Source organism: Quercus robur, chromosome 9, assembly GCF_932294415.1.
Source record: "Quercus robur chromosome 9, dhQueRobu3.1, whole genome shotgun sequence".
Lineage (NCBI taxonomy): Eukaryota > Viridiplantae > Streptophyta > Magnoliopsida > Fagales > Fagaceae > Quercus > Quercus robur.
In genome coordinates this window covers 2,645,051-2,671,829 of record NC_065542.1, presented here as the reverse complement: position 1 = coordinate 2,671,829, position 26,779 = coordinate 2,645,051, and the positions used below count along the sequence as shown (strand labels likewise).

At 30.7% G+C, this 26,779-nt stretch overlaps 1 protein-coding gene across 3 annotated transcripts; it reads right to left on the bottom strand.

The window, feature by feature from the left end:
• Nucleotides 1-7,617: 7,617 nt before the first annotated feature.
• LOC126698136 (disease resistance protein RPV1-like) lies at nucleotides 7,618-18,926 on the bottom strand. Of its 3 annotated transcripts, XM_050395151.1 has the most exons (7): nucleotides 18,165-18,924; nucleotides 15,813-16,905; nucleotides 14,910-15,197; nucleotides 13,982-14,713; nucleotides 13,206-13,899; nucleotides 8,349-8,692; nucleotides 7,618-8,238 (listed from the first exon to the last, which is right to left on the bottom strand). In XM_050395151.1, the coding sequence occupies exons 1-7, from the start codon at nucleotides 18,665-18,667 to the stop codon at nucleotides 7,714-7,716; spliced, it is 4,179 nt and encodes a 1,392-aa protein (XP_050251108.1). In that variant the 5' UTR covers nucleotides 18,668-18,924; the 3' UTR covers nucleotides 7,618-7,713. The 3 variants fall into 3 exon arrangements, with proteins under 3 accessions (XP_050251108.1, XP_050251109.1, XP_050251110.1); XM_050395152.1 differs by lacking the exon at nucleotides 8,349-8,692 and having other exon boundaries at nucleotides 8,078-8,238; nucleotides 18,165-18,925; XM_050395153.1 differs by lacking the exon at nucleotides 7,618-8,238 and having other exon boundaries at nucleotides 8,581-8,697; nucleotides 18,165-18,926.
• Between the last annotated feature and the right edge of the window lie 7,853 nt (nucleotides 18,927-26,779).

The window sequence follows — 26,779 nt, the reverse complement described above, 5'->3', positions numbered from 1 at the left end:
GTCCACTTCAATTTATTTTTGTGCACTTGCATGGTGGAAAAGACATGTTTGGGTTGAAAACACATAATCTAAATTCTATATATCAAACCCGTAATATTTTAAATTTTAAGTATAGCAATTATTGATTCTACACTTTTGTTGAGCCATATTAATGTAACGTTTTAGTCTACTTTGAAATGACTAAATTTAAGTGAAAGTCTTTCTAAACATAAATGCTATGATTATATAGATGTAATCTTTAGGGCAATTATTCATTTATTTTAACGTTGTTACTTTTAAATGAATTACATGAGGTTGATTATACATTTAAGTTAAATAAATAAATATATACATATATAAATATGTATGTATCATTTTTATTTTAATAAATTATTCAAATTATTTATTCTCTGAAAACATATATTGAATATGTATAGTTTATTCTATAAATTTATTGTAGAGAGATAGAGAGACTATTTGTGATAGGGAACTAAAAAATACAACACTAAAATGTGTGAACTCAAAATAGAGTTTTAAAAATCACAATGATTCATCAATATAAAATAAAGTTGCAAGAAATAATAAAAAATTAAGAGAGAGAATAACCACTTTTTCAAGAGAGAATGTGAGAGAGAAAAATAAGAAATTTATAGAAATAATATGAAAAAAAGTAAAAATAAAAAATATAACAATAAATACCAAATTATCCCAGTTATGTTATGTAATAAAATAACATTATATTTTTATATACTATCTTTAGAGCATTCTTATTAAGAATTGTAAAAAATTTAACATTTAGCATCTCAAAAAGTTAATTTTTTATTTTATTTTACATCTTACTTTATAATACACCTAACATCAAAGATTCTATTATTTTACCACTTCATTTAAATATTCTTTTTTTTATTCTTTCTTTATGTTTTCTTTATATTTTCAACTAACTATCATTCATACCATGTTTTCTATACCTAGCAACTACCATTAAACAAATCTTTTTTTTTTTTTTTTTTTTTTTTTTTTAACAATCTTGCTACAATGGGCTGCTAGAGATGGCAGCCTACAGTAGTTAGATTGCAAAATTAATAAGATTTACAATTCTTGATGGAGTGCTTTTTACAAACTTGATGTTAAAATTTAGCATTTATAGCATTTACAATTCTTAATGAGAATGCTCTTATAATGCAATATGATAACATCTATAAAATCAAAGAGAATAAAAAAGATAACAACTTAAAAATACGAAACTTAAGCACATCAACCCAAAGTAGAGTTCTAAATAATATAAAAATTCATCAATCTAAAGTAAAGATGCAAGAAAAAAACTAAAAAAAGTCCACTAAAAATGAAAAAAAAAAAATCAGAGAGAGAGAGAGAGAGAGAGATAACCTTTTTTTGTGTGGAAAATGAGATAGAGAATAAGATTATGTTTGGTAACAATTTTTGTTTTCTATTTTCAAAAACTTGTTTTTGAGAATATAAAGAAAAAACAATTTTCTTGTATTTTTTAAATAAAAAACATGTTTGGATAGTTGAAATTAAAAAGATAGTTTTTTGAAGAAAAAAATAGAAAATACTAAAATGTGTTGTTACTAGGATTTGAACTTTAATGCTAACTCATTAAATGAGACAGATTCATTAAATTAAATACATTTTTTCATTGACTTTTAAAAATTAAAAACTGAAAACAGTCTTTCGCATGTTTTCAGTTTTCTTTATAAATTGAGTTTTGAGAACAGTTTTTGTTTTCTGTCCATTTTGAATTGCGAAATAAGTTTTTTAGTCTCAAAAATTGAAAATTGTTTTTAAAAACAGAAAATAAAAGGAAAAAATAGTTATCAAACATAGCCTAACATTTTGTGTGTGAAAAAACTATGAATAAAATGGGAAAGAGAATTGTAAATTTATAGTTAGTGGAGAGGAATAAGAAAATCAAAAAATAAAGGAATATAAAGGGATAGACGAAGGTGAAAAGGTAGATAGTAATGAGGAGATGAAAATGTAAAAGGAAAGAAAAAAGTTAGAAAAAGTATAACGGAAGTTGGAAAATTAATAAGAAAAAAAGAAGAACTAAAAATAAGAGAGAGAATGTTGAAAATAGGTGGATGATGTAACTCAACAAGAGCATAACAATAATAAACATTACGCTTCAACTTTTAGATATACTAGTCGCATACCCACGCGTTGTGCGTGATAATTTTTTTAAGATGGTCTCATTAAATATTTTATTAATACTATAATTTTAGTTATTAACTATTAGTTTTTCACTAGTTTTTAAGTTAATAAAAACCTTAAATACACATTTTCTTACCTTTATACACACACACACACACACACACACACATACATATATATAGTGAATCTTTACCCATAGTTTTAAGAAAACTCTATATATTCTACTTTTTTGGATGCGTAAAGTTATAAACTACTACTCCATAATGATAGTGGTTAATTAATTTTTTTAGTGATCTCGTTTATAACGCTTCTTATCATTATCATATATTTACTAACTGATAATTTGCATAACAAAGACAATAAATGAGAGGTAGAATTGTTCATTAGATTTTCAAAAGTAATGGTGTATGAAAATTATATATAAATATATATATATATATATATATATATATATATATATTATAAATAAGGTTAAATGAAATGTCAAAAAATGGATTTTGAAATTTTCTAACTTCTTTCTTATGTAATTTCTACTACTATGAGAGAACATCTCTTTTTTAGTTATGATTAATATGGTTTCCATAGTTAGAGTTTGATTAGTTTTAAATTTAAATTTAGTACTATGATTTTATTTAATTGTTGATTGTTGATTTAAATTTTAAGTGAATTTAGCAGTTTATGTTACTACACTGTAAAGTTTTTAATGTTCTCCACACGGTAATCTTTATTTTATTTTTTACTTCTCCTTACAACCTCTTTGTTTTCCAATCAACGATTACTAATTGATGTTTGGGGTTTTGTTTTTTTTTTTTTTTTTTTTTTTTTTTTTTTTTTTTTTCTGTATCTATTCTTTATTCCTTTGTATTGGTTCTCTCTCTCTCTCTCTCTCTCTCTCTCTCTCTCCATTGGCAACCTATCGTTTTCCAAAATTTGATAATGATTCTATGACATTAAATATGCATTATTATTTTTTTTTTAATTTTAAATTTAGTGTTTCTAACTTGATTTGTTTGGTATTTCATTCTTCCTTTGATGCATTTGGTGTGAGAATGAGTGTTTCCCTAGCATTACTCCACTTAATGTGGACAATTTTATTTATTTAATTTAAGCAAAGTATTATATTTTAAATTTTTTAAAATAAAAAAGGAGTGGAAATATAAATAATTTAATGATATATATGGGGGATGTGGCTGAATTTAAATGTTAAATAAAATGATATGAGAAAAAAAAATACATAACAATAAACACTAACTTATCCAAATAATTCTATGTAATATAATAATAGTACATTCTTATATACTATTTTTAAATATTTATAATGCAATATGATAATATTTAACAATCAAATTCATATAAAATAAAATAAAATAAAACTTAAAACACAAAACTAAATCCCATCAATCAAAATAGAGTTCTAAAGAATACAAAACTTTATCAAGCTAAAATAGATATGCAAGAAAAATAAAAATAAAAATCCACCAAAAAATTGAGGGAGAAAGAGTGGGAAATAATCACTTTTTTGTGAGAGAAAATTATGTAAAGAATGGAAGAGTAAATGACAAATTTATACTAAGAGGATGATAATAATAAAAAAAAAATAAAGGAAAATAAAAGGAAAGAGGAAGAGTGATATCAAGGTAGAATGTTTTGGGAGATGAAAAGGTAAAGAGAAGGAGAAAGATTGGAGAAAGTGTAAATGTAAATAAAAAAAAAGAGTAGAATCTGAAGAGCAGAATTTTCTTTTATTTGGATTTAAGTAAAATATTACATTTTTTATTTTTTAAAACAAAAAGAGAGAGAAAATACTATTTTAATATTGAGTAAAATAGAAGAGAAGAAAAAAAATAAGAAAAATTAAAAGATAGAACAATAAACACTAAATTATCCAAATTATTCTATGTAATGGAATACTATTTTATATTTATCTACTATCTTTAATTTTTTATAATATAATCGGATAAAATTTAACAATCAAAAAGCAAAATAATAATAATAATAACTTAAAACACAAAACTAAATCGTATCAACCTACATTAGAGTTCTTAAAAACACAAAGACTTATCAACCTAAAGCGAAGATGCAATAAAAAATAAAAATCCACCAAAACATTGAGAGAGAGAGAGAGAAAAAAAAAAAAAAAAAAAACCTTTTTGTGAGATAAAACTATGCAAATAATGGAAAAAAGTGACAAACTTATAGTAAGAGGGAAGGGATAAGAAGAAACAAATTAAGGAAGATGAAGGTAAAGATGAATAGTAATGTTAAAGTAGAGGATAGTGGGAGATGAAAAGGTAAGTGGAAGAAGAAAGGTTGAAGAAAGTGTAAGTATTTAAAAAATAAGTGAATGTAAAAAAAAAAAAAAAATTATAGGAAAATTGGAAATAAAAAAGAAATATATATATATATATATATATATATATAGATGTTAAAACCAATAATGATGAATATGTAAAGTCAATAATCTATTTATATATATATATATATATATATATATATATATATATATATTTGTAAAAAAAGAAGGAATAAATAGTAAATAATAATTATATGGCGAATGACGTGGTGATGGGGTAGCGCAACAGGAACTCAGCAGCAATAAATGTCACGCTTCAGCTTTTAATAATATATAGATGTAGATTACATGAAATATGGAATGGAAAAACTTTGAACTCGATGTAGCTTGCTCTTTGTACTTGCTAGGTTTCTTTTTACCAAGGGAAAACCTTCCTAACCTATGGGTGTATTTCAAATATTTAAAGTTAGCGGATTTTTGACAGTTGTGGGAAGTTAGGCCACAAAGTAAGAGAATGTTTTGATGGCACCGTGACCTTACTATTGTTCTTGTTAGGTTCTAAATAATTAGAAATAAATATTTAGGTTCTAAATATTTAGAAATAAATGTTTAAGTTCTAAATGCTTTATATGTTGGCAAACTGAGTACATAAACTTGTCTAGGAATAGATCTTAATATCTATGAAATGATTTAGACATTGCTCAAAGTGATATATGTCAAAATTCAAGAACATACAAGCTGTACAAAGAAGAGTTGAAAAGTTGACTTGCTCGATCGATTGAGAGGAAGTTTTGATCGATTCAGATACAGATCTGTCGAATTTTAATTCAGCCCAACAGTCCATTAAATGTTAGGGTTTCAATCCAAACTTATTTGGTATATAAGGAAAAATCCTAAAGCACGTTTTTCAAGTCTTGGAGAGCTACTCTTTTGATATCTGAGAGGTTCTTGTACCTTTTACTCTTTCAAGCATCTACTAGAGATCACACGCATATTACTAGTATCGGTGGAAGAAAGTTGCAACCTAAGTTTTAGCTATCAAGCAAACTAAAGATTAAAGACGTGAACTAGAGAATCATGTTGGAGAAGATCCACATCAAAGAAGTCTGAGGGGTTCAGAGCTAGATTGGATAATCTTAGTTAAGTTTACTACGAATGGTACATTCTTGACTGTAAACTTTTATTTGATATAGTGGATTTCTCTTTTGGGATCGTTCCCCTTAGGTTTTTTTACCTTGAAACTAGATTGTTTCATTAGTTTTCCTGGATTATCATATCTTCTGTTATTTACATATTCGGCTACATGATATGTTTGATGATTGTTTAACTTAAATCTACATTATTGACCTAAGTAACAACTTGGCTATTAAATTAGGTTAAACAAACTGTGTTTTCAAAGGTTTAAAAACTAACAGTTTTGATGTGTAAGTATTGTGAAAATAAATAATCTGTTTATGCAAGAAAGAGTAGAGGAGGAAATATGACACATGATATTCTACGTGTTTAGGTAATATGCCTACGTTCACGGAAGGCAGCGGAAATAAAATTTCACTATAATTTGGAGATTATAACAATTGCTTGAAGGCCATCTCACAAGCCCAACCCTTAAATACACCTTTGGAACACCCTATTGTATTTAGACAATAGTTGCAGAACACTTTAAATTCCTTTTTCTGGTGCACACACATAGCCAATACCACTCTTCTCCACCTCTATTTATAACCAGAGGTTCAATCGAATTGGAAATTGTTATTACTGATTATCCTAAAAGTTTAAACTATTGAGATATGGTAAATTTAATCATTTAATCACATACTTCTAACACTCCCCCTCACGTGTGGGCCAAAACTATCTTGGAGGAGATAGAGATCGAGCTTAGGACTTCCTGCTTTAATACCATGTTAAATTACTGATTGTTCCAAAAATTTAAGCTATTGGGATATGGTAAATTTAATCATTTAGTGTGCGTTTGGCTCGAGCTTAAAAAGCCAGCTTATTTTACTATTCAGCTTATTTTTGCTACTATTTATGGGCCTCACTGCATATTTTGATACTATTCACAGGTCTCATTGTACTATTTTAGCTAAATTTTACCTTTATCAACAATACTTTCAACAAAAAGTTTTCAATTTCAACAAAATAAATGGATCCCAAACAAACCTTTAATCACATATTTCTAATAGAAATAGTTTCAGCACATGAAACTTGCTTGGTCAAAGATAATGGAAAGCATTTATTGCCAATGGAGTCTTCCATTATTTCGGCTACAAAGAGAAATCCAATGTTGGCTTGTAATGTCAAGCCACCAACAATGCAAGCCACTCTAACAGTTCTGCAGAGGAGTATGGCAGGATATTCTCAATTTTTCTGGTTCCACCCCTTAAGCTAGCTTTGCTTGGGTGAGAAGTGCAGCTGATGGTGCTGCCTATGCTCTTGCTAAGTCGGCTTCATTGTGTCATTTTGATGGTCTTGTGCATTACAATTCCTATCTATTTTAGTATAAAAACTTATTTTTTCTATATACAATCACTTTTCAAAAACACTAAAATCAAATTAGGATAAATTACGTATTTGGTCCCTATCCTTTGCACTATATCTCAATTTGGTCTCTAACCATTCAATTGTGTCAATTTGACCTCTAATCTTTCAGTGTCATGTCAATTTAGTCTGTACCATTACCAAAATAAAAAATTAGTCTTTTGCCACATCAAATTATCTATTCTACATTTTATTTCAATATAATATTTCTATCATTTACATCAAATCTCAATTTGGCCCCTAACCATGATCAATTTCATTTCTAATTTTTCAGTGTCATGTCAATTTAGTCTGTGCTGTTATCTCTTGGGTGAAAATTGTTGACATAACAAATGGCCAAACTAAAAAATTAGTTTATTGCCATATCAAATTATTTATTCTACATTCTATTTCAATATAATATTCATTCTTTATTTATTTATTTTTCCATTTTAATAGAGGGGAGAGAGGAAAAGAAAAAAGAAAAAAAAGAAGAGAAATAAATAAAATATTGATATGCACATGAAATATTAGCGGTTTATATTTACATAATTACTATAGCTAGAATGTAAATTTGCATAATTTTACGTGAGCTGATGTGGGTGATTTTTGGTGTTGAATATGCAAAATTTACCCCTTAAACTATTATACATTGATTGATGCTTAGTACTCTTATTATATCATTTATTTGTTCAAAATCTTGTACAAATTTAAACTATTACTATCTTTTTAGAGAATAAAACATTTACTATCTAATTCCCACAATTACCATTTTTGTTAAAGAAACACTGTAACCACAATGTTCGGAGTCTAGCATTCTTGACCATGAATGCCTTTGCTGCGTTTTCATTATCCACCAAATGGTCAAAAGCAGATGCAAGCATAACTTCATCAAACCCTTCTATCTTCATAACTTCTTCATAAAGCTCATTCACATCAAGTTGATCTTTTTTGAGTTTTTTTATTGCTAGCTCAACCTTTTGGAGTTGTTTGGAAAACTTATCACAATAAGAATCTTGGTACAAACAACTCCTTTTTCTATGAGAGCTTACTCCAGAAAAATCTGCATTTGAAGAACAAACTTGCTTCCCTTTTGATGCCTTCTTAAAATCAATGTCTATATCATTTAACTCCAAGTCAACAATCATTTTTTTTGAATCAATATCACAAAAAGACTTTGCAGAACTCCATGTTGCCATGTCTTTACAAAAAATCAGAGCCATCTTATCAAACATCTCAATTTTCTTGTTCAAATATTGCTCATGATCTGGATGTGCCTGTTTTTTTTTTTTTTTAAAAGAAAAAGAAAAAGGGGAAAAAACAAATAGTTAGGAAGAGATCAATCACTAATATAAGACCTACATAATGATGAATATATGCTTCATACCATTACTTCCTCATCATACACCTTCTTTTCACAAGTAATCATTTTCAGATTATCATTCCATCCAAAAGTATTTTTTCTATTACGAAGTTGTGTAATTGTACTCCAAATGCTTTCAATGGTTAGAAGACAATTCTCCACATGATTAGGTCGGCATTCAACCCCAAATTTCTCGCTAATTGTTTGGGCTGCTAGAGCTAATGAGCCAGGCATAAATGTATTGGATGGCTTATTTCCTTTAGTAGCGTCATTAGCAAGTATCTCAATTAACAAATATTGCATTGGTTTTGACCACCTAAATTGTTCGCTTTTACTTTCCTTCTCCTCATCCTTTGTTTTGTCCATTGCTACACTTACAAGAACAAGAAGTGAAATCAAAATTCAGCAGGCCAACACAAAAAATAACGTGAAAACTCTGTTTCATGTCCACTCGAAAATTTTATCATCAATCATGAAATGTAAACGCATAATAGACTTTAATGAAGAAAGTTCTAGAAAGTCACATTACATAGCCACCTATACAAAGAAAATTTATTCATTCTACATAACATTATAATTTTCCCACACGGCATGGCATGGCATATTTCATCTCTTTCACTAACCATTCTCTATTTTCTTCCTAAACTTCTCTTTGTTTTTGTTGGACCTTATAATTCTGAAATTCAAATTGTATATCTAGATCTACATCTTCCACAATTGAGTTTGGGGTCAACCCTCATTATGCGATTGCGAATTACATAACATGCTAAGAGTACCTAAGAGTACATCCAACCGTGTTTGCAATGACCAATATGGATATGCATCCAATACAGAAAAATGTTTATTCAATACATAAAAACCTCCCTCAGTAGTTGGTAGCAAGGAAAGGGGAAAAAGTGTAGAATATGGCTTGAATTTGGAGTTCAACTCCTTGTTGGATTTGGATAATAAAGGAATTTTATTCCTTTTGGGTTACTGTTGTTTGAAGTTATCAAATTCTATTAGAAGTCTTGTCTAACACTTGATTTTGAGTTCTATTTGGAATAGGAGTGATTTTCCTTTTGTGTGTGGAAAAGAAGTCTAGTTCTTCTTGGTTTTGGATATACTAGCCAACTTAAGTCTCCTATATATGCATAGTGCTACTACAGAAAATTAGAGAGAAAGAGATGAGAGTGTGTGAGAAAAAGGCTCTCTCTTTGTTTGTTTATTTGATATTTGTGGGTTGCAATTTGGAATAGTGAGATAGGTTTGTTACCACTTGGTTTTGGTTTTGCGGTTTGATGATTTGCTCTCTCTTGGTGTGTTGCAACATTTGGACTTGCTTTTTGGTGGCTCTTTCTTTGGTTTGTGCGCAATTGGTATTTGGTATTCGTATTTGGTATTTGTGAACGTTTGGTTCTTTGGTTTGTATTTAGTTCTTTGGTTTTGTATTTGTGAGAGAGAGCTATTTGGGTGTATTTGAGATTTTGATTTGTGAGAGTGTCTATACACAAATTTTTATTATTCCAAATTTGTTATAATGAAATTTGTTCTCGTCATCTGTGGATGTAGGCTATTGCGGAACCACGTAAATCTTGGTGTTTTGTGTTTATTTTCTTTTGGATTAATTTTCTTTTGGATTAATTTTCTTTGTTTCTATTGTTTGTTTGGAGATCTTTCTTAAGTCTAAAATATTTTCACAATCAATCTTAATTTTTTGAGCTTCCGCTATTTTACAAAATCTTCGGCGTATTCTTCTGAAAAAGCTTTGTCAAAGTCTTCTGCAAAACCTTTGGCAGTTAGGACGATGGTTTTTAATGCCAAATTTGAAGTAGAGAAATTTGATGGAACGAAAAACTTTGGCATGTGGCAATGCGAAGTTATGGATGTCTTGGTCCAAAAAGAGTTGGATATTACTTTGGAAGACAAACATGAAGGGATGTCAGACAAGGATTTGGAAAAGATTAATAGACAAGCTTGTGGCGCTATTCGTTTGTGTTTGGCCAAGAATGTTAATTTTGGTGGTGACATGGTGATTAAACCTTTGCACAATTTCAAGCGTTGCTTGGACTTGTAGGGTATTTGCAATTTGAATTAACCCGTAGGGGCTTTGGTGGTAGCAACGGAGAAGTTTCGTTTGTTGTGATATGCACTTTGTTTTGGACTCTTATTTGGATTTGACACCATCTTTGGGTGCATTTGGCATCCATTGGCGCCTTTGGAAGTGGATTTGGATAATTTGCACTTTTTTTTGGTTAGGCTCTAATTTGATTGAGTGTTTTGCAGTTGTGATTTAGGAGATGTCTTGTCAAGGTGGAGACTTGTTAAGGATTTGCATTTGGTGGTCTACTAGATTTCGTTTGTAAGGCTTGATGGAATTCAAGCCAAGGTGGAGATTTGTAGAATATGGCTTGAATTAGGAGTTCGACTCCTTGTTGGATTTGGATAATAAAGGATTTTTATTCATTTTGAGTTACTGTTGTTTGAAGTTATCAAGTTCTATTAGAAGTCTTGTCTAACACTTGATTTTGAGTTCTATTTGGAATAGGAGTGATTCTCCTTTTGTGTGTGGAAAAGAAGTCTAGTCCTTCTTGGTTTAAAATTTACTAGCCAACTCAAGTCTCCTATATATGCATAGTGCTACTACAGAAAATTAGAGAGAAAGAGATGAGAGTGTGTGAGAAAAAGGCTCTCTCTTTGTTTGTTTATTTGATATTTGTAGGTTGCAATTTGGAATAGTGAGAGAGGTTTGTTACCGCTTGGTTTTGGTTCTGCGGTTTGATGATTTGCTCTCTCTTGGTGAGTTGCAACTTTTGGATTTGCTTTGTGGCCCTCTCTTTAGTTTGTGCGCAATTGGTATTTGGTATTTGGTGTTTGTGAACGTTTTTTTTCTTTGGTTTATGTTTGGTTCTTTGGTTTTGTATTTGTGAGAGAGAGCTATTTGGGTGTATTTGAGATTTTGATTTGTGAGAGTGTCTCTACACAAATTTTTATTATCCCAAATTTGTTATAGTGAAATTTGTTTGTCGTCGCCCGTGGATGTAGGCTATTGCTGAACCACGTAAATCTTGGTGTTTTGTGTCTATTTTCTTTTGGATTAATTTTTTTCGTTCCTATTATTAGTTAGAAGATCTTTCACAACCCTAAAATATTTTCACAATCAATCTTAGTAATTTGAGCTTTTGCTATTTTACAACAAAAAGAATGAATTTTCTTTTTCTATATTCGAGAGGATCATGACTACATTCTTTCAATCAGTATTGAAAATCACAATAAGGGAAGAGAATTCCTTTTCCATTTGTAAAACCAAAGTCACCAAAATATATAATATTTACTTACAAATTTACAGAAAATAGAAAAATATTATTAGTAATGACTAATTATTTGTTATAATTTTGAATTCTTTGAACTTAAGTAAATAATATTGATTATTATAATAAATTTAATCCCCGCCACACCCCCCCCCCCCCCCCCTCCTTTTTAAACTAGAGAAACTTCCATTAGATTTCTATTGATACAGATGCAAAAACATGACTTCCATCTATCACTTGGACATGATCTTAATACAAGATTTTTGTTTTGTTTTTTGTTTTATAACTTATATATATTCTATTCATCAATGATATATACATATATACAATGTGAAAAATAAAAGGGGAAATATGCAGAGCATAACCTTAGACAGGCTCCACGTGTGTGGTACTTTGTCATGTGGCCATGGGTTTTTGTGTTTAATATCAATGTTAGACATTTTTTATGGTTCAAAGTGAGTATTATGCTTCATGAAGCCTTATTTTGAAAAGGCTTATACTGCACCGTTTCCGTTTCCACCATTCTTTTATATCATCGCAATGAAAGGATTATAATATAAGTATAGAACTTGACTTGGCAGTTCTCCAAGTTATATGGCATGTTTTGCAAAATGTTAATAAGAATAAAACTTGCATTTCCTTACCTCCATTATTTTTGCTACTTATTGAGCTTTGGCTCTTCATTGTTAATTATGTGTGATTTCCAGATTTGTGGTCAATACGCAAAGAACTTCTCTTATTATAGGTAAATGCAAATGTAATGTTTGAGTTGGTGGACTCGAATTAGAATGATTTGTATTTGAGGGTTTAACTTATATATTTTGTAGAGTCATATGTCACGATACTTGTTTCTGTTTGAGGTTGGACTCTTGGAACTTGTGGGTGCAAGGTGTGCCAAACCCACATTTGTTGTTAGAGTTGCATATCTTGGGAAGGATTTTGAAAGACACTGAACTATTATTGATTCTTTTTCATCTTAATTACCAGTGATTTGTTTTGGTCTATGAGTTCGCTTGTGGTCAGGCAAAAAAAGAAAAAGAAAGTATTAAAATTGCTTGCTGAAGACAAAACCAAAGGAACGCACAAAGCCACGCCATTTACTCACTTAAATCTCTAACATCCTTTTCAAGAATTGCATTATCCACAAGGGTTATTTACGTAAGCTTTTACTAGTTAGTAGGCTTCATGTAACTAATGATAATGTGGAGGCTGAAAAATTAAGTTCTTTAGACAGCTGGCATTGAACTCAAGTGACAGAATCTAAGGTTAATTTTCAAGAATACAGAAGTTTAGGGTGATTTGGACTGCTTGAAGTACACAATGTTACCAGGTTAGCTATGAAATAATTTGTCACAACTTGAAGAAAGTGTTAGCCACAATTATGCAATACCCTATTATAACTAGCCACAATTGAGATTTCTCATATTTGTTTGTAAAGACAAAATCTACCCAGTAAATGCCTATGCAACACCTAAACAATCCAATCTAGGCAAAAATATAGACAAGCAATCTGGGATATTACAGCTACAAAGAAAATGTTGTAAAATAAGACAATACTTGTAACAGGAAGGATGAGTGAGATGGTTGTTACCTCTTTCAGTTTCCCCAGGAAAGCCCCAACTTGCACTACGTTCTGCTTCGTTATTGTCATCATAGGTTCTCACAATTTTGGTAGCTTTTACTACTGCTGAATTTTCAAATTCATGGACAAAATCTGAATCCTCAGAAGTAATGACACAACTGCTGCCTTGTGCAATTGTTTGGTTGAACTCTTTCACGTCTTGCTCATATATCAAACGGACAGCACATTTGATCACCTCCACACTTGGGCTGTTGCTGTCAAATACAACATTAATCCGACTGCATTCAAGATCATACCAATGTGTACCTAGCAAGTCATCACGAGACCAATACAATAGCCAAAGGTGACACACACTATAATCAAAGGATGTCTCCCCAATGACAACCTCAAAGGATGTCTCTCCAATAACTTTAAAAGTATGGTGAGGCATATCGCCAAGGGCTTTCACATGACCTTTAAGACTATATCTTTCACTTGAATACCCGTAACAATTAATTCTAAAGAGAGCACACAAAGAAAATCCCATCCACCTACTATTACACCAATTTGGAGGCAGTTCTATGCTTATTGAATACCCAATCCTTTGATGAGTTAACCATTGTGGAACATCCAATCCGGGAATAATTATCTGGAACGCAGCTCTAGATCTATCTTTCCTTCTGGTAGAAGTTTCATATAATCCAGTTTTTGGATAAATGAGTCCCTATACCAGAAAAACCATATTATTTAACAATGAGAGAGAGAGAGAGAGAGAGAGAGAGAGAGAGAGAGAGAAGGTAGATTACCTGTAGATAACGTTTTAACATTGCAAATGCCAGATCATCACTGCCCTCATTATACTCAACCAACTTGCAGCAATTAAAAAATGAAATTGATGGTTGCAACAAATTGCTCATACTGAGCAATGCTGGTGATGGTTCTAGGGAAGAACAACCTTTGGCATTTATATATCTTACATTTGATGGAAGATCTGGCAACGAGTGAAGCTGAATGCAGTTGCCCAAATCAAGAGCTTCCAATTTCGGAAGTTGACTGATGCTTGCAGGTAAGGCAAAGATAAGATTGTTTGTAGATAGTGCTAAATATTTTAACGAGTGAACGCAGAACACACTGTCAAGCCTTGACTTAAAAAATTGCTTTTCACATCCACGACATATCAAGAAACTAATGGAAGGAGGAACTTCTCGAATAGCAGCTCCAGTCAAATCAAGTTCCTTCAAACGTTCAATTTTTCCCAAGTTCTCTGGCAGGTTGGCAAGTTTTGAGCATCCCAAAAGAATGAGTATTTCAAGAGACCTTAAACTATCCATGCTGTTTGGAAGATTGATAAGAGATTGACAAAATTTTAAATTTAAAACAGTAAGCTTACTGAGTTGTCCAATAGATGGGTGGATCTCAACCAAATTTATGCAACCTCTAAGACATAGTTTTTCAAGTCTCGGAACCCCTGTGAAATCAGGTGTCCTAATAAGGCTTATGGAATGTTCAAGATCGATGAGTTTTAACTTGTCTAAATACTGTAAAAAAAGAAGAAGGATAATTAGCTTGCATTAAACAATGAATTTTTTTAGTTATATATATATATATATTAGAACAATTTTTTATTAATGAAAGGATGAAGCTCAAATACAAAGGGAGTGTATTTGATGAGACTTCTGAAGAAAAGATAAATGCTGATAAGTAATAAAAAGACAGTTTGAAGAACATAATCACCTTTACACCTCTCCAAAGATATTCAATTTTGCTAAACCGCAGTTTGAGTTCAACAAGCTCTTTTGATTGGAATTTGGATGGCAAACATTTTGAAGAATAGCCACGCCATTCAAGAAGTCTTAATTTGTAAGAAAGATGATTGAGGCCGTTTGGGATGTGCACGTTATCAATTATAAGCAATCTAAGATTACACATCTTAGAAAAAACTTCAGAATAAGATTCAATGGGCCGATATTCCTCATCCCCTCCAAATAAGTCTAGGACAATTGCTTGAATTGCTTTTGTTGCCTAAGAATCAAAAGCAAAGGATCAGTGAATCACAAAATAAAAGTTAAGAATACTAGAAAATTTCAGTTTTATAGTGTTTGAGGAGGCAACTAATATATATACTGAGTTTTCCACATATATAACCTCCTCTTGACCATTGGTAAATCCAAGAAAGTGAAGAATGAGAAATTGACAAATTGAGGCCTTAGAAACAATTTAATTTTTTATTTAAATTTTATTCATATGGTAAAAGTGTTATTTTCATTTGAGAATCATACATTGCAACGAGTAAGGATGCTATTCTACAATTCAAAAATATAAACAATGTCACAATCACATTATGTTTTCAAAATGTAAGATATTATGATAGATGAATTCAAAATTTATTTATTTTTTAAAATTTTATAAGTGACAATCACATTATATTTTCAAAATACAAGTAACAGTCAGCATATTAACATGAAATTAAATGGACTTTTGTATTATAGATTTTATGAATTAAGTATTTGGGTAGCTATTTATACATTGGATTTTATTTTTTTTCTCTAAGAACTTAATTTCCTGAACAAAATTGTGTTGTGTATCTATTCAATATTTCCCTTGAAAAAAAAAATGTTATTTGTCCAATGTTCTTACCGTATTGTTCATAAATACATGAAACAAATCCTTACGAAGCCACAACCTACTGCGCTTCCCAGGCTCTTCTCGTGATTCTCGACGCACAATTTCCATACCCATTTCTTGTAATAGATCATGCATTTGCAATGTGTCGTTTTCTATAGTTAGGAGAGATTTATCCATGAGAACTTGTATTCCAATTCTTGCATCAAAACCACAGGTCTCTAATACCTCTATTACTTGATCTTTCATCTTCCCTTTAAAGAAACATGCAACATCTAGAAATATATCCTTCCACATTTCCTCTAGCCCATCAAAACTCACTTTGAGTATGTCAAATATTTCTCTTTTTGGAATTTTTTTAAATCTGTCCAATGCACTTTGCCAGACATCCATTGTTCTTCCAAACAAAAAGGAACCTAAACTTACAAGAGTTAATGGATGGCCATTAGCATAGGATACAACATCCTGGGAGAGTTGCATATAACCTTTTCTAGGTTGCTCATTTTTGAAGGCTTTCAAACAAAAAAGTTTTAAAGCATCATCACTATTTAATGCATTAGGCTTACATATTTTATGTACTCCATGATGGACCAACAAATGTTCATCTCTAGTTGTTATGATGATCAAACTCCCCAATCCAAACCAGCCATGCTCTCCAGCCAAATTTTCTAGTTGGTCCAATTTATTAACATCATCTAGAACAATTAGAACTTTTTTATGACATAACCTTCTCTTGATTATGTCAATTCCATAATAAACATTCCTTATATCTATATTTCTTTCCTCCAAGATATCTGCTAGAAGCTGCTGTTGCAAATGAAGCAAATCAAGTTTTTCTGGATATTCCCTAACATTAGCAATAAAGGAAGAACCTTCAAAATAATTACAAAACTTTTCATAGACAACTCTAGCAAGAGTTGTCTTTCCAGATCCCCCCATACCACAGATCCCTATAATGCAAACATTGTTCCCAAGATCTAAATACGAATTGATCAGTTCTTCCACTGAAGAATCTATTCCTACCAAGTCATCGGTAATGCTTGAGAAACATGAACTCAGATTTTGTAATATGTGTTCCACAATGCTTTGGATTAATTCTGACACATGCCTGTGAAGATGATAGAACAATAATTAAGTGATGGTCTAAAGTCTAAACCAATCATAAAACATTGGGGATAAAGAAAAATATTGGGTGATAATACTCTCCTTGGTCAAACAAATATGAACTAACGTGGATAGAACTACTCAACTACCCATATAAGAATTGTATGATTATATTTACTGAAACAACTCTATCAAATTTGGCTATTTACTTATAGGCAGAAAATTTTCATTCTTGCCCAAAACATGTGGGCCTTCACAAAGAAGAGGCAGATAAAGAGGGAGAGAAACAGGGACACTATTATACAAGCAGATATCAGGAGCGGAAAGCAAGTGCCATCATCCAATATCATTGCTTAAGTTAGAAATAATATTAAACTAGTAAATCCAAAATCTAATTCACAATTGATTGACCAAAGAATGGGTGTCTTATTTCACCCTTGATTCCTAAGAGAAACTTCATTGGGATATCTTTAAGTTGAACAGGCTAATATAAAAGTTCATGACCTTCTGAAGTAGCTTGAGTGCTAAAGAATTAAAAAAAAATGTTGTTTCCCACTTTGAGGGTTCCACTTTATGCTTCACCAACCACACATTTATCTTTTCTCCCTCTTCTAAAGTAACCAAAATTTAAAAGGAAAACGAAAATCAGAGAAATGGCACACTATAGTTGATTGAATATATAGTGGAACACTCAAACTAGGATAGACGATTTTAGTTCCAAAATATTAATAACAAATCAACAATGGATTACACAAATTTAGATGACCAAAAAGTTGAAAATGCTTTATAATAATTCCAGGTAAAATGATTGAAGAGAAGGTAAAGCCGTAAAGGTTTCTTTAGGAGGGGAGAGGAACTAAAAATTTAAGCCTTAGTGCCAACAGAAATTGAAGCACAGATTAGAGATTTGATTTTCATCATTGAAGAGAAAAAGGAAAATGCTTCATATGTTTTTCTCCCCCTTTTAAGAGAAGATCTCTTTGAATTTCTATTTCTGCAGACAAATATCAATTATAAACTCCTTGAATCTCTACTTCCAAAAATTATGTTAACATTTTCATTCTGTAAACAATTGGTTTGTGAATAAAATTGTCAAAATACACTTTTAAGGATTTTATCTAACCGAAAGCAACATTTCAGCCAATAGAAACTTGAATAAAATTGTCGTTTAAATATCAGTCAATAGCAATTTATATGCTTCATGATATATGAAAGAAAATTGTGTTTAAATATCAACATAAAATAAATTTCTTAGGAAATTACCCATCTTGAACAAGCCAACCAGACAGATTCGCCGCTTCTGTCAAAGCAGCTCTCCAAATGTCAATTTTCTCCATGTTCTCCATAAATCGTACTTCGTGCTCAGCAAAAGCCACTGCGAAAGTTCCTCTTTGTCTCCGTACATCGGATGGATCCACATCATAGAAAACCGGCAGAACTGTTGTTCCCATCTCTTTACTGTATCCAATGATTTTAACAAGCTCGTCCAAGCACCATGTTGAAGCTGCATAGTGTTTTGAGAGAACGACAATGGCAAACCTCGATCCTTCTATTGCTTCTAGGATCTCTCGTGCAATAGCTTTTCCTCTCTCAATTTTCTTATCATACTTAAATGTCAAAATGCCCTTCTGTTTCAAAGCAGCATATAGATGATCTGTAAAACTATTACGGGTGTCCACGCCTCTAAAGTTGAGAAAAACATCGTATTTCCACCGACGTGTTGAAGAAGAAGACGGTGATGACGTTGATGCTCCTTGAGTGCACATGGAATCCGTGGAAAATATACTTCATAAATCTTGAACTATAATACATAGATAACAAAAGTAACAAAGTATATTCAAATCCAATTCAAAGTTCAAACTGGAGACGATTTGATATGTGTAGATTTCTTCATTTCACGGATGAAGTGAAAGTAAAGAAATAAAAGTGTAAAAAATGAGAACTTACAGAGCGAAAATACTCTTGAAACAACGCCGGAATTCAGTTCCTATTGCATTGTAATTGCTTTTTTTCAGTAAATGAATGGATAAGGTTCTTTCTCCGTGTATGAGAGAGAGGGAGAGACAGAGACTGAAAGAGACGGGAGACGAAGAGTGAATCGAAGTCTATTTCACAATTTCACGTAATGTTAGGTGAGTAAAGTCAACACGTCTTTAAAATACATTTTTCCCTTTTACACGCACTTTTCCACGTACTTCAGGCTTGTACTTTCCCACGTACTTTAGGCTTTGTTTGGACGGAGAGGGGGTCAAGTTAGACTATGGAAAATTAAGGGGATAAAAATGTTTTGGTTTTTCTTTATGTATATTTAGTTTGAAGAGTGAAAAAGTGGAAGGATGGAAAACTCTTTTATTTGATTAGAAAGAAAAGTGGGTGATGGAAAATGTAGTTTGTATGAATTGACTATAATGTTCTTATTATAACAAAATACTAGAGGGTTTAATAAGTGTGAAAAAATATGTATAAATTATAAATAAAAACCATAGATGAGAGCAAGCAAAAACCAAGTAAAATGAATAAAAGAAAATATTAAAAAAAAAACTTACAGCCATGAAGAACCTGAAAATCGTTCCCTATAAAGAACTTTGGGAATATATGGGAAAAAAAATAAATAAGTATTTTTTTTTTTGAGAATCAAATAAATAAATAAGTAATCAAATAACAATAGATAAGGTGGAATATAACGAGGACAAGGCCAAAAAAAAAAAAAATGGGGGGGGGGGGGGGAAGGAAAGAGGAGAACATGGAGACATGCTGTGTGTAAAGATGAGGGCATTTGTATAATTTATTACCCATATAATTTTTTCATCTTAGTTTTCCTTCCAAATGAGGAGGACAAAATTTTGTGGGCTCGAAATGAAAATTTTCCACACCATTTTCTTTCCCTCTTGTATTCTCTCCTGAACCAAACAAGGAAAAATTTCATTTTTTACCATATTTTTCTCTTCTTTTTCATTCTCTGTTTTTATTCTAACCAAACAAGACCTTACGGGTGATTGTTTTATCTGTCACTATTACATTAACTCTCTTTTCCATTCACGGCTTACAATCTACCTTGTTAAGTAAGAAATTATTATATCAATTGAAGGATTGTTGTAGCGGTCATTTTTAATTTTCCCAATAAACAAAAAATTATTACTATTTATGCAAATATGTCATAATCTTATTCGTTAGTTAAAAGGATTACGTTAGCAATACTTGTGGCACGGCTAATAGTAAATAGTGGTTACAAATACATGGCACAACACGCCAAAAGACAGTAATTTCGTGGTTTTGGTGACTGCTGACCAGCTATGAGCCTATCAAACACGTTTTAAAATTCTTTTTTTATTCAGATGACATTTAGCTTTTCGTTTCGGGTCATGTTATGGGAAATTACAGGAATGATCGAATGCATAGGAATTTCCATTTCCATTTACTAGGAAGTTTTCTCGAGACTTTTCCACTTATTATGTGTATTAGGGTGCTGTTAACAAAGTCCTTAGTATTATATTAAATAAGAGATTTTAATTAACTGGATTAATAAAATCTTTAATGGTTGAATATGAGATCTAAAATTCAATCTTCACTTACACCAAATATCGATTGGTTTCTTGGAGGTCTAACCTTTATAAGTATTAGCTTGTAACCCTATGTAAATATATGAGTACACTTAAAAATATACAATAAGATGCATAATATAATTCTTATATATATAATTTAAATACTATTGATAATCATTTTTATATTTTGTTAATTTTTTAAAAAAATTTGTAAGTATATTACTAGGTATAAAATGTAAATTTTCTATTTAAAAAAAAAAATTATATTGAAGTACTTTTTTTTTATATAATTCATTGATTCTAGACTTTTTGGCTTTTGTACTTAATAACTCATTTGGACGAATATTTATGATATGGTCTCATATTTTATTCTAAAATTAAGAAATAAAACTTTTTAAGAATAAATAATTTAGGACATATGACACAAAATTGGAACTCTAATTTGGAGTTCTAATTTGAGGTTTTTTTTTTTTTTTTTTTTTTTTTTTTTTTTTTTTTTTTTTTTTCAGTTTTACCTATTATTATATATATATAGATTAGCGAGGCTTATAAATTGAAAACTCACTCACTAAGTGACCGATGTGGTACTTCAAACCACTTATTATTATTATTATTATTTTTTAGATAATATAAACAGAAGACATAGAGGATGAAGAAGGAGGAAGTGAAAGTACAAGATTTACAACACTAGCACTTACAAAAGGGCATAACATTTGTAAGTACTATCAAGACCTGTAAACCAAAAACTTACTAAGTAAAGTCTATCGTTCTTTGACCAAAAAAAAAAAAAAGAAAGAAATTTAGTAAAAAGAAAAAACGAGGGTTTGGATCCGTGGACCGTGTGGGTGAAGAATAATCAAAGACTATACACTCAAAGTGCACATTCCCATACACAAAGTATATGGAGGTTTAGGGGGAAATGTTCGAGTTACGGGATTAGTAATATGTTGTAATTATTTTTTAAAAAAAAAAGTATTGTGATTGGTGCATTTAATTTTTTTTATTTTTAAAGAAGCATTTGTGGTGGTCTCATAGATCCAATCACAAGTTAATATCCAAGCTTATGAAATTGAGCGTGGGTTTGAGTATATTCGTAGGCGGACTGAAGACTAAAAAGTCTTTGAGACCAGGGTGGTTGGGTACAAACCAAGGAAAGGAGGGAAAAAAAAAGGATTGCTTTAGTCAAAAGGATTACTTTCGCAATACTATAATAATATATATTTGTATCAAAGTACGTGGCACAACACGCCAAAGGACAGGAATTTGGTGGTGTTGGTAACTGGTGACCAGCTATGAGCCTATGAAACACGTTTTAAAATTCTTTTTATTTATTCAGATGACATTTTGCTTTTCGGGTCATGTTATGAGAAAATACAGGAATGTCTGAATGTACGGGAAGAGTACGCCTAATATTACAAAATTTTCACAACTTTGTCACAATTTTACTACGTGACAATTTGTGAAAAGTGAAAATAAAATAGTAAGTTTATATGGGTTTAAACCCAAGGGGTTAGCCAAATTAGTTGGACTTTTGGTCTCAAAATGCTTATACTGGACTCGATTAGGTGTGCTCCTTAGTTTGAGTCCTGCTACCTACATTTTGAAAAGAATTTCTTGGGTCAGTGCTTTACTCATTTGTAGACCCACTCAACATGAACAATGGTTAGTCTCTGGTTGAAAGTTTTGAAGAAATACCGTAAGAAACCAAAAAAAAGTTTATATGGGTTTATAATTTCACAATTCGAGTTACCATATAATAAAGTTATGATAAAATTGTAAAAAAATTTGTGGCAGAATTGTAAAAAAGTTTATGCCACTGGACTTACCAGAATTTCCATTTCCATTTACGGGGAAGTTTGTTACTTTTCCACTTTCTTTTTGAGATGCCTTTTTCCACTAATTATTAGTATTATATTAAACCAATAAGATACTATGGTTATACACTTATCAATTGACATTAAAAATAAAATAAAAAATGAAGGTCTCGATCCGTGTGGGTGGAGAATATACTCAAACCAACGCTCAATTTCATAAGCTTGGATATCAACTCGTGATTGAGCACAAACAAAAGAAAGAAAGGGGAAAAAGTGTGAAGTAAAAATAGTTGCATCGCCTTTTTTTCTTCTTCTTCTTCTTCTTTTTTTTATTTGTTTATTTAATTTTTAAAATTTTATTTTTTATAGAAATTACCAAAATTTTCATTTTGAGAAATCCTTTTCTCTTTCTTCTTCTTTTTCTTCTTCTCAGTTCTTCTTTGTTTTTTGTTTTTTTTTTAATGAAATTTACCTTATGTTTAGATGGAGGGAGATGAAAGAGAGGATGGCAATCATAAATCCATAATTATCAAATAGTGAGAAAAAGGCCTAAGTGTTTTTTTTTTTTCCCTCTCTTTATTATAGGATTTAGTGTTTGATCTAAATTTGGATAATTGCAATGCTTGATTTAGATTTAAATATTTGGATTTGTTCTGATTTTTAAGTTTTTTTTTTTTTTTTTTTTTTTTTTTTTTTTTTTTTGTTGGGAGAAGATTCGTTGTTGAGCTGGGCTTTACATATAAAGTTCTTATAATCTATGACAACCGTGTTGACAGGACGAAAGGTAGAAGAAAAATAGGTGCCTACTGAAATTACTATAAAGCCATATGTAGAACAAAAAACCAAGATAATTTCTTAACAAAATCTAAATTTTCAGTCAAAATAAACTTTCTTATAAAAAAAGATATTTAAATTTGTAAATTGTAGTGAACAAAAGTATGAAATGGTAGACAAATTGAGTTTTATTATGAACAAAATGAGTAGATTTTTGCCAATCAAATCCAAAATTTACTCACATTAGGCCGTGCAAAATTTAGTTTTTTATTCTTTCTTTACATATCTCAAGAATGAAGTGAGTAGTGGTTGTTATGTGTGAAAAAAGATGAACAATTTAAAAAAAATCAAGAAAAATTTTTGTTTTAATAAAATGTAATGTAAAATAGATAATCTGATGTAAGATATTTTAAAAAATGAGTATGTAAAATAGAAAAAATAAATTCTTTTACTAAAATAGAAAGTTATTTTGCACGAGTTAATGTGAATGTTCTTATTTCTCGTATTATTACGATTTGGGATTACCATATGTTAGGTACACCACACCTTGTGGTCCAGCCCACCCACCGTTGGAACTTGGAACTCACGTAATGAGCTTGTTAGACACGCAAGAAATGAATCTACTTCTATTAGAAATTGAATACCATGAGTCTTTAGAAGACTTCATAAAAATAAAAATAAAATTAAAAAAAAAAAAGAAAAAAAAAAAAAAAGCTCTTTTGAAGATAAACTGTTGCAGTTTATATAAACGAAGTTGCAAACTTATGCAATGTGTGGAGATATATTCTTCTTCTTCTTCTTTTTTGTATATATAAGAAAATTATTTAGAATGTAAAAATGATAACAATTCTATTGATTTATTTTAATGTATATGAAATTAAGATTATGATGATATCTTAACTTCTAAATAAAATTATGATGATTTATTCCAACTATAATAAAATATTTTGCACATGTTTGTTAGCCCATAACTATCAACTAGACAAGTACCAGAAAGAAGTTTACTTCAAGCCAAGGGTGAACTTGTTTGAAGCTTCCAACAGTGTCTATTTACTTTTTAATTGCAATAAAATATTCTAGAATGAAGATTAAATTAATGCTTAGCTTATCGTATAGCGTGATTGATAAAAAGTAATAACTTCTAAACTTCTCAAAAATTCACAACTCATACTCTCATAGACATTAACTCAAAATCACTACATGAGAGAATCGTGAGAAAGTAACCTGAAACTATAGCTTGTAGGCCATCCAATACCAGTGGACTTAAATGAACTTCATCCTATGAAGATATTATAAGTGAAACCATATAAGTCACATCTGATAAGGAGTAAGGACTAGAACTCCTTAGAAAAAAAATAAAATAAAATAAAATAAAAAGGAAAAAAAAAGATCCAAGCTCTACTATCATTATGAAACAAGATACAAGGATATGACACTTGAATACATTTCCAAACCATTATAACCGAAGCCATATATAAATTCAATATAACATACCAAGTTTTTTATCTAAAGGGAAAAAAATCCAAAACATAGTCAGACTGACATAAATGCCTAAGAACATCCAGTGGAAGTAGCCCTCAACTGAAATTTATCCTACAAAATCCTCCCAATTCATAAGCCAGTCAAGTATAAACAGAGCACAAGTGTCATCTTCTGCAAACATGTCAGTCATTATCATCTGTATGTATGTGAAAACTTGAGTTAGTATGGTACTATAATTAAAACAAAAATAAATAAATAAAAATTCACTAATTAATAATCAGTATTATTGGAGTTCCTCCTTGTCTTTTCATGGCACCAATGTATGAAGTATATACATGGTAAAGAAGGAAGTACTATACAGTCTCTAGTTTTCATGTCTCAAAACCTATAATAAGGAAATATTCTCTTGCCATCACCAGCACAACACAAGGTGTATATAAAAATTAGCATAATAAGTGATTGTTTGGATACAAACACGTTTGTGTTTGTGCTTCTGCTGGCATTTTTTGGGTGGGTCCTGTGCATTGTTCACAGGTCCCGCAAATACGGATTTCATCAATTTTTTTTAAAAAAATTGGGTCCCATGGCACTATTCATATATTTAAAAATTATTTTGCTACAGTATTTTCAATTTTTAGCAATAAACGGTATCTAAACAGACTCTAATTCAAAACTTACAAATGAGATGCCAAAATAGGATTGAACCATCTACCTTAGCAAATTCCTTAAAGTTCAAAATCAATAACCTCATGAGACTATCACATTCGGTAGGTAGGTGGCAAATCAATAATAAGATACTATGTGTGAGTTTGGGAAGTGCATTTTGTGTTTCTTAGCGGATGCGTTGTTTTTAGTGGGTCCCGTGCATTGTTCACGGGACACGGGACCCGCATGTATTTTTTTCCAGAAAAACAACTTTAAAACTAGGTCCCACGGTATTATTCACATATTTAAAAATTATTTTGCTACAGTGTTTCAATTTTCAGCAATAAGTAGTATTCAAACAGACCCTATCTGTAATTTAATTTGGATGATAAAAAAATAGCATATGCTTGTATAAATTTATAATTTTTATTTCAATTATAATACACATAGTTACACACATAATGGCATAATTTAGCTAAGGTTCAGTAAAGCACACAAGTAGTCTAGTTTCAACCAGACCGAAGTTTGGATACATATATTACATTCATGATTGGTAAATATAAAGGTGTGCCTTCTTTTCTACACTGATAAAAGCAGGGCATTGGCATAAATGCAGAAACAACAAGAAGGAAAAGAAAGCTGAACTCGCCAATTTGACTGCACGTATGGTTGATCTGAACAATCAAATTCATTGAGTGACAAGCCACAATCTATAAGTGGTTGGTCTAATTGTAAAGAACCTAAAGGTGGAGTAACTTTGGTGAGAATCCCTTCCACTCGCTTGTTTTGCAGTTTTTTATTTTATTTTTTAATTTTTTTTTTTATGAATAAGAAATTTCATTAACAATAAACTTAAGAGAGTGGAAGCAGTAAAACTAGAGGCAAGAAAATTAAAAATAAAAATCAGCTGGGGAAAATCATATGATTCTCTCTAGCTATTCCAAGATGTCCATGTTGGGTATGTTTTACAATTAATTGGGTATGTTCAAAGCTTAAGCCCATAATATTTTGTTGTAAAGCCCAAGCCCATGCTCTAGAATTTTCCTTGGCTGGCATGTGAATTTTTGGCAGCAAACAAAACCCTCAATCATCTCATATTTCCTTAGAAAACTAGTCAGCCCCACCTTCCCCTGTTTTGCAGAAAACACACAGCAGCTTGCGGCATCAATGGGAAAGAAAAATTCCTTTGTTTTTGCCTTTCCCTTTTCACTCTAATCATCTTTAGCTACTTCATTTTTAAGAGCTCTAAGACTATCAAATTTTGCATATATCAGATTAGTTGAAAACAATAAAAACATATATTACTTTGATACTTTTGCTCCTCTGTTTTTGTTGAAAATTTTCTTTTAGGCATTTGTGACAAGTTTGAAACTCTGTTTGTGAATCCATATTAACAGAGTTGCTTTTGTATCTTGGAGAACGACCGCCTAAGCCATTTGCACATACAGATTCATTCCAGTGGGGTGAAATCGCTTCTTAAGGACAGCGGAATTAGTTCCCTGCCTCAACGATAAGTGATACTTAATCCTTAATTTTATACGCTATTGCACTTGTCTATTTTGCTTATAATTTAATTTGAGCATATCTTGTTTTACTGATATATTATTGATATTGCTTTGAA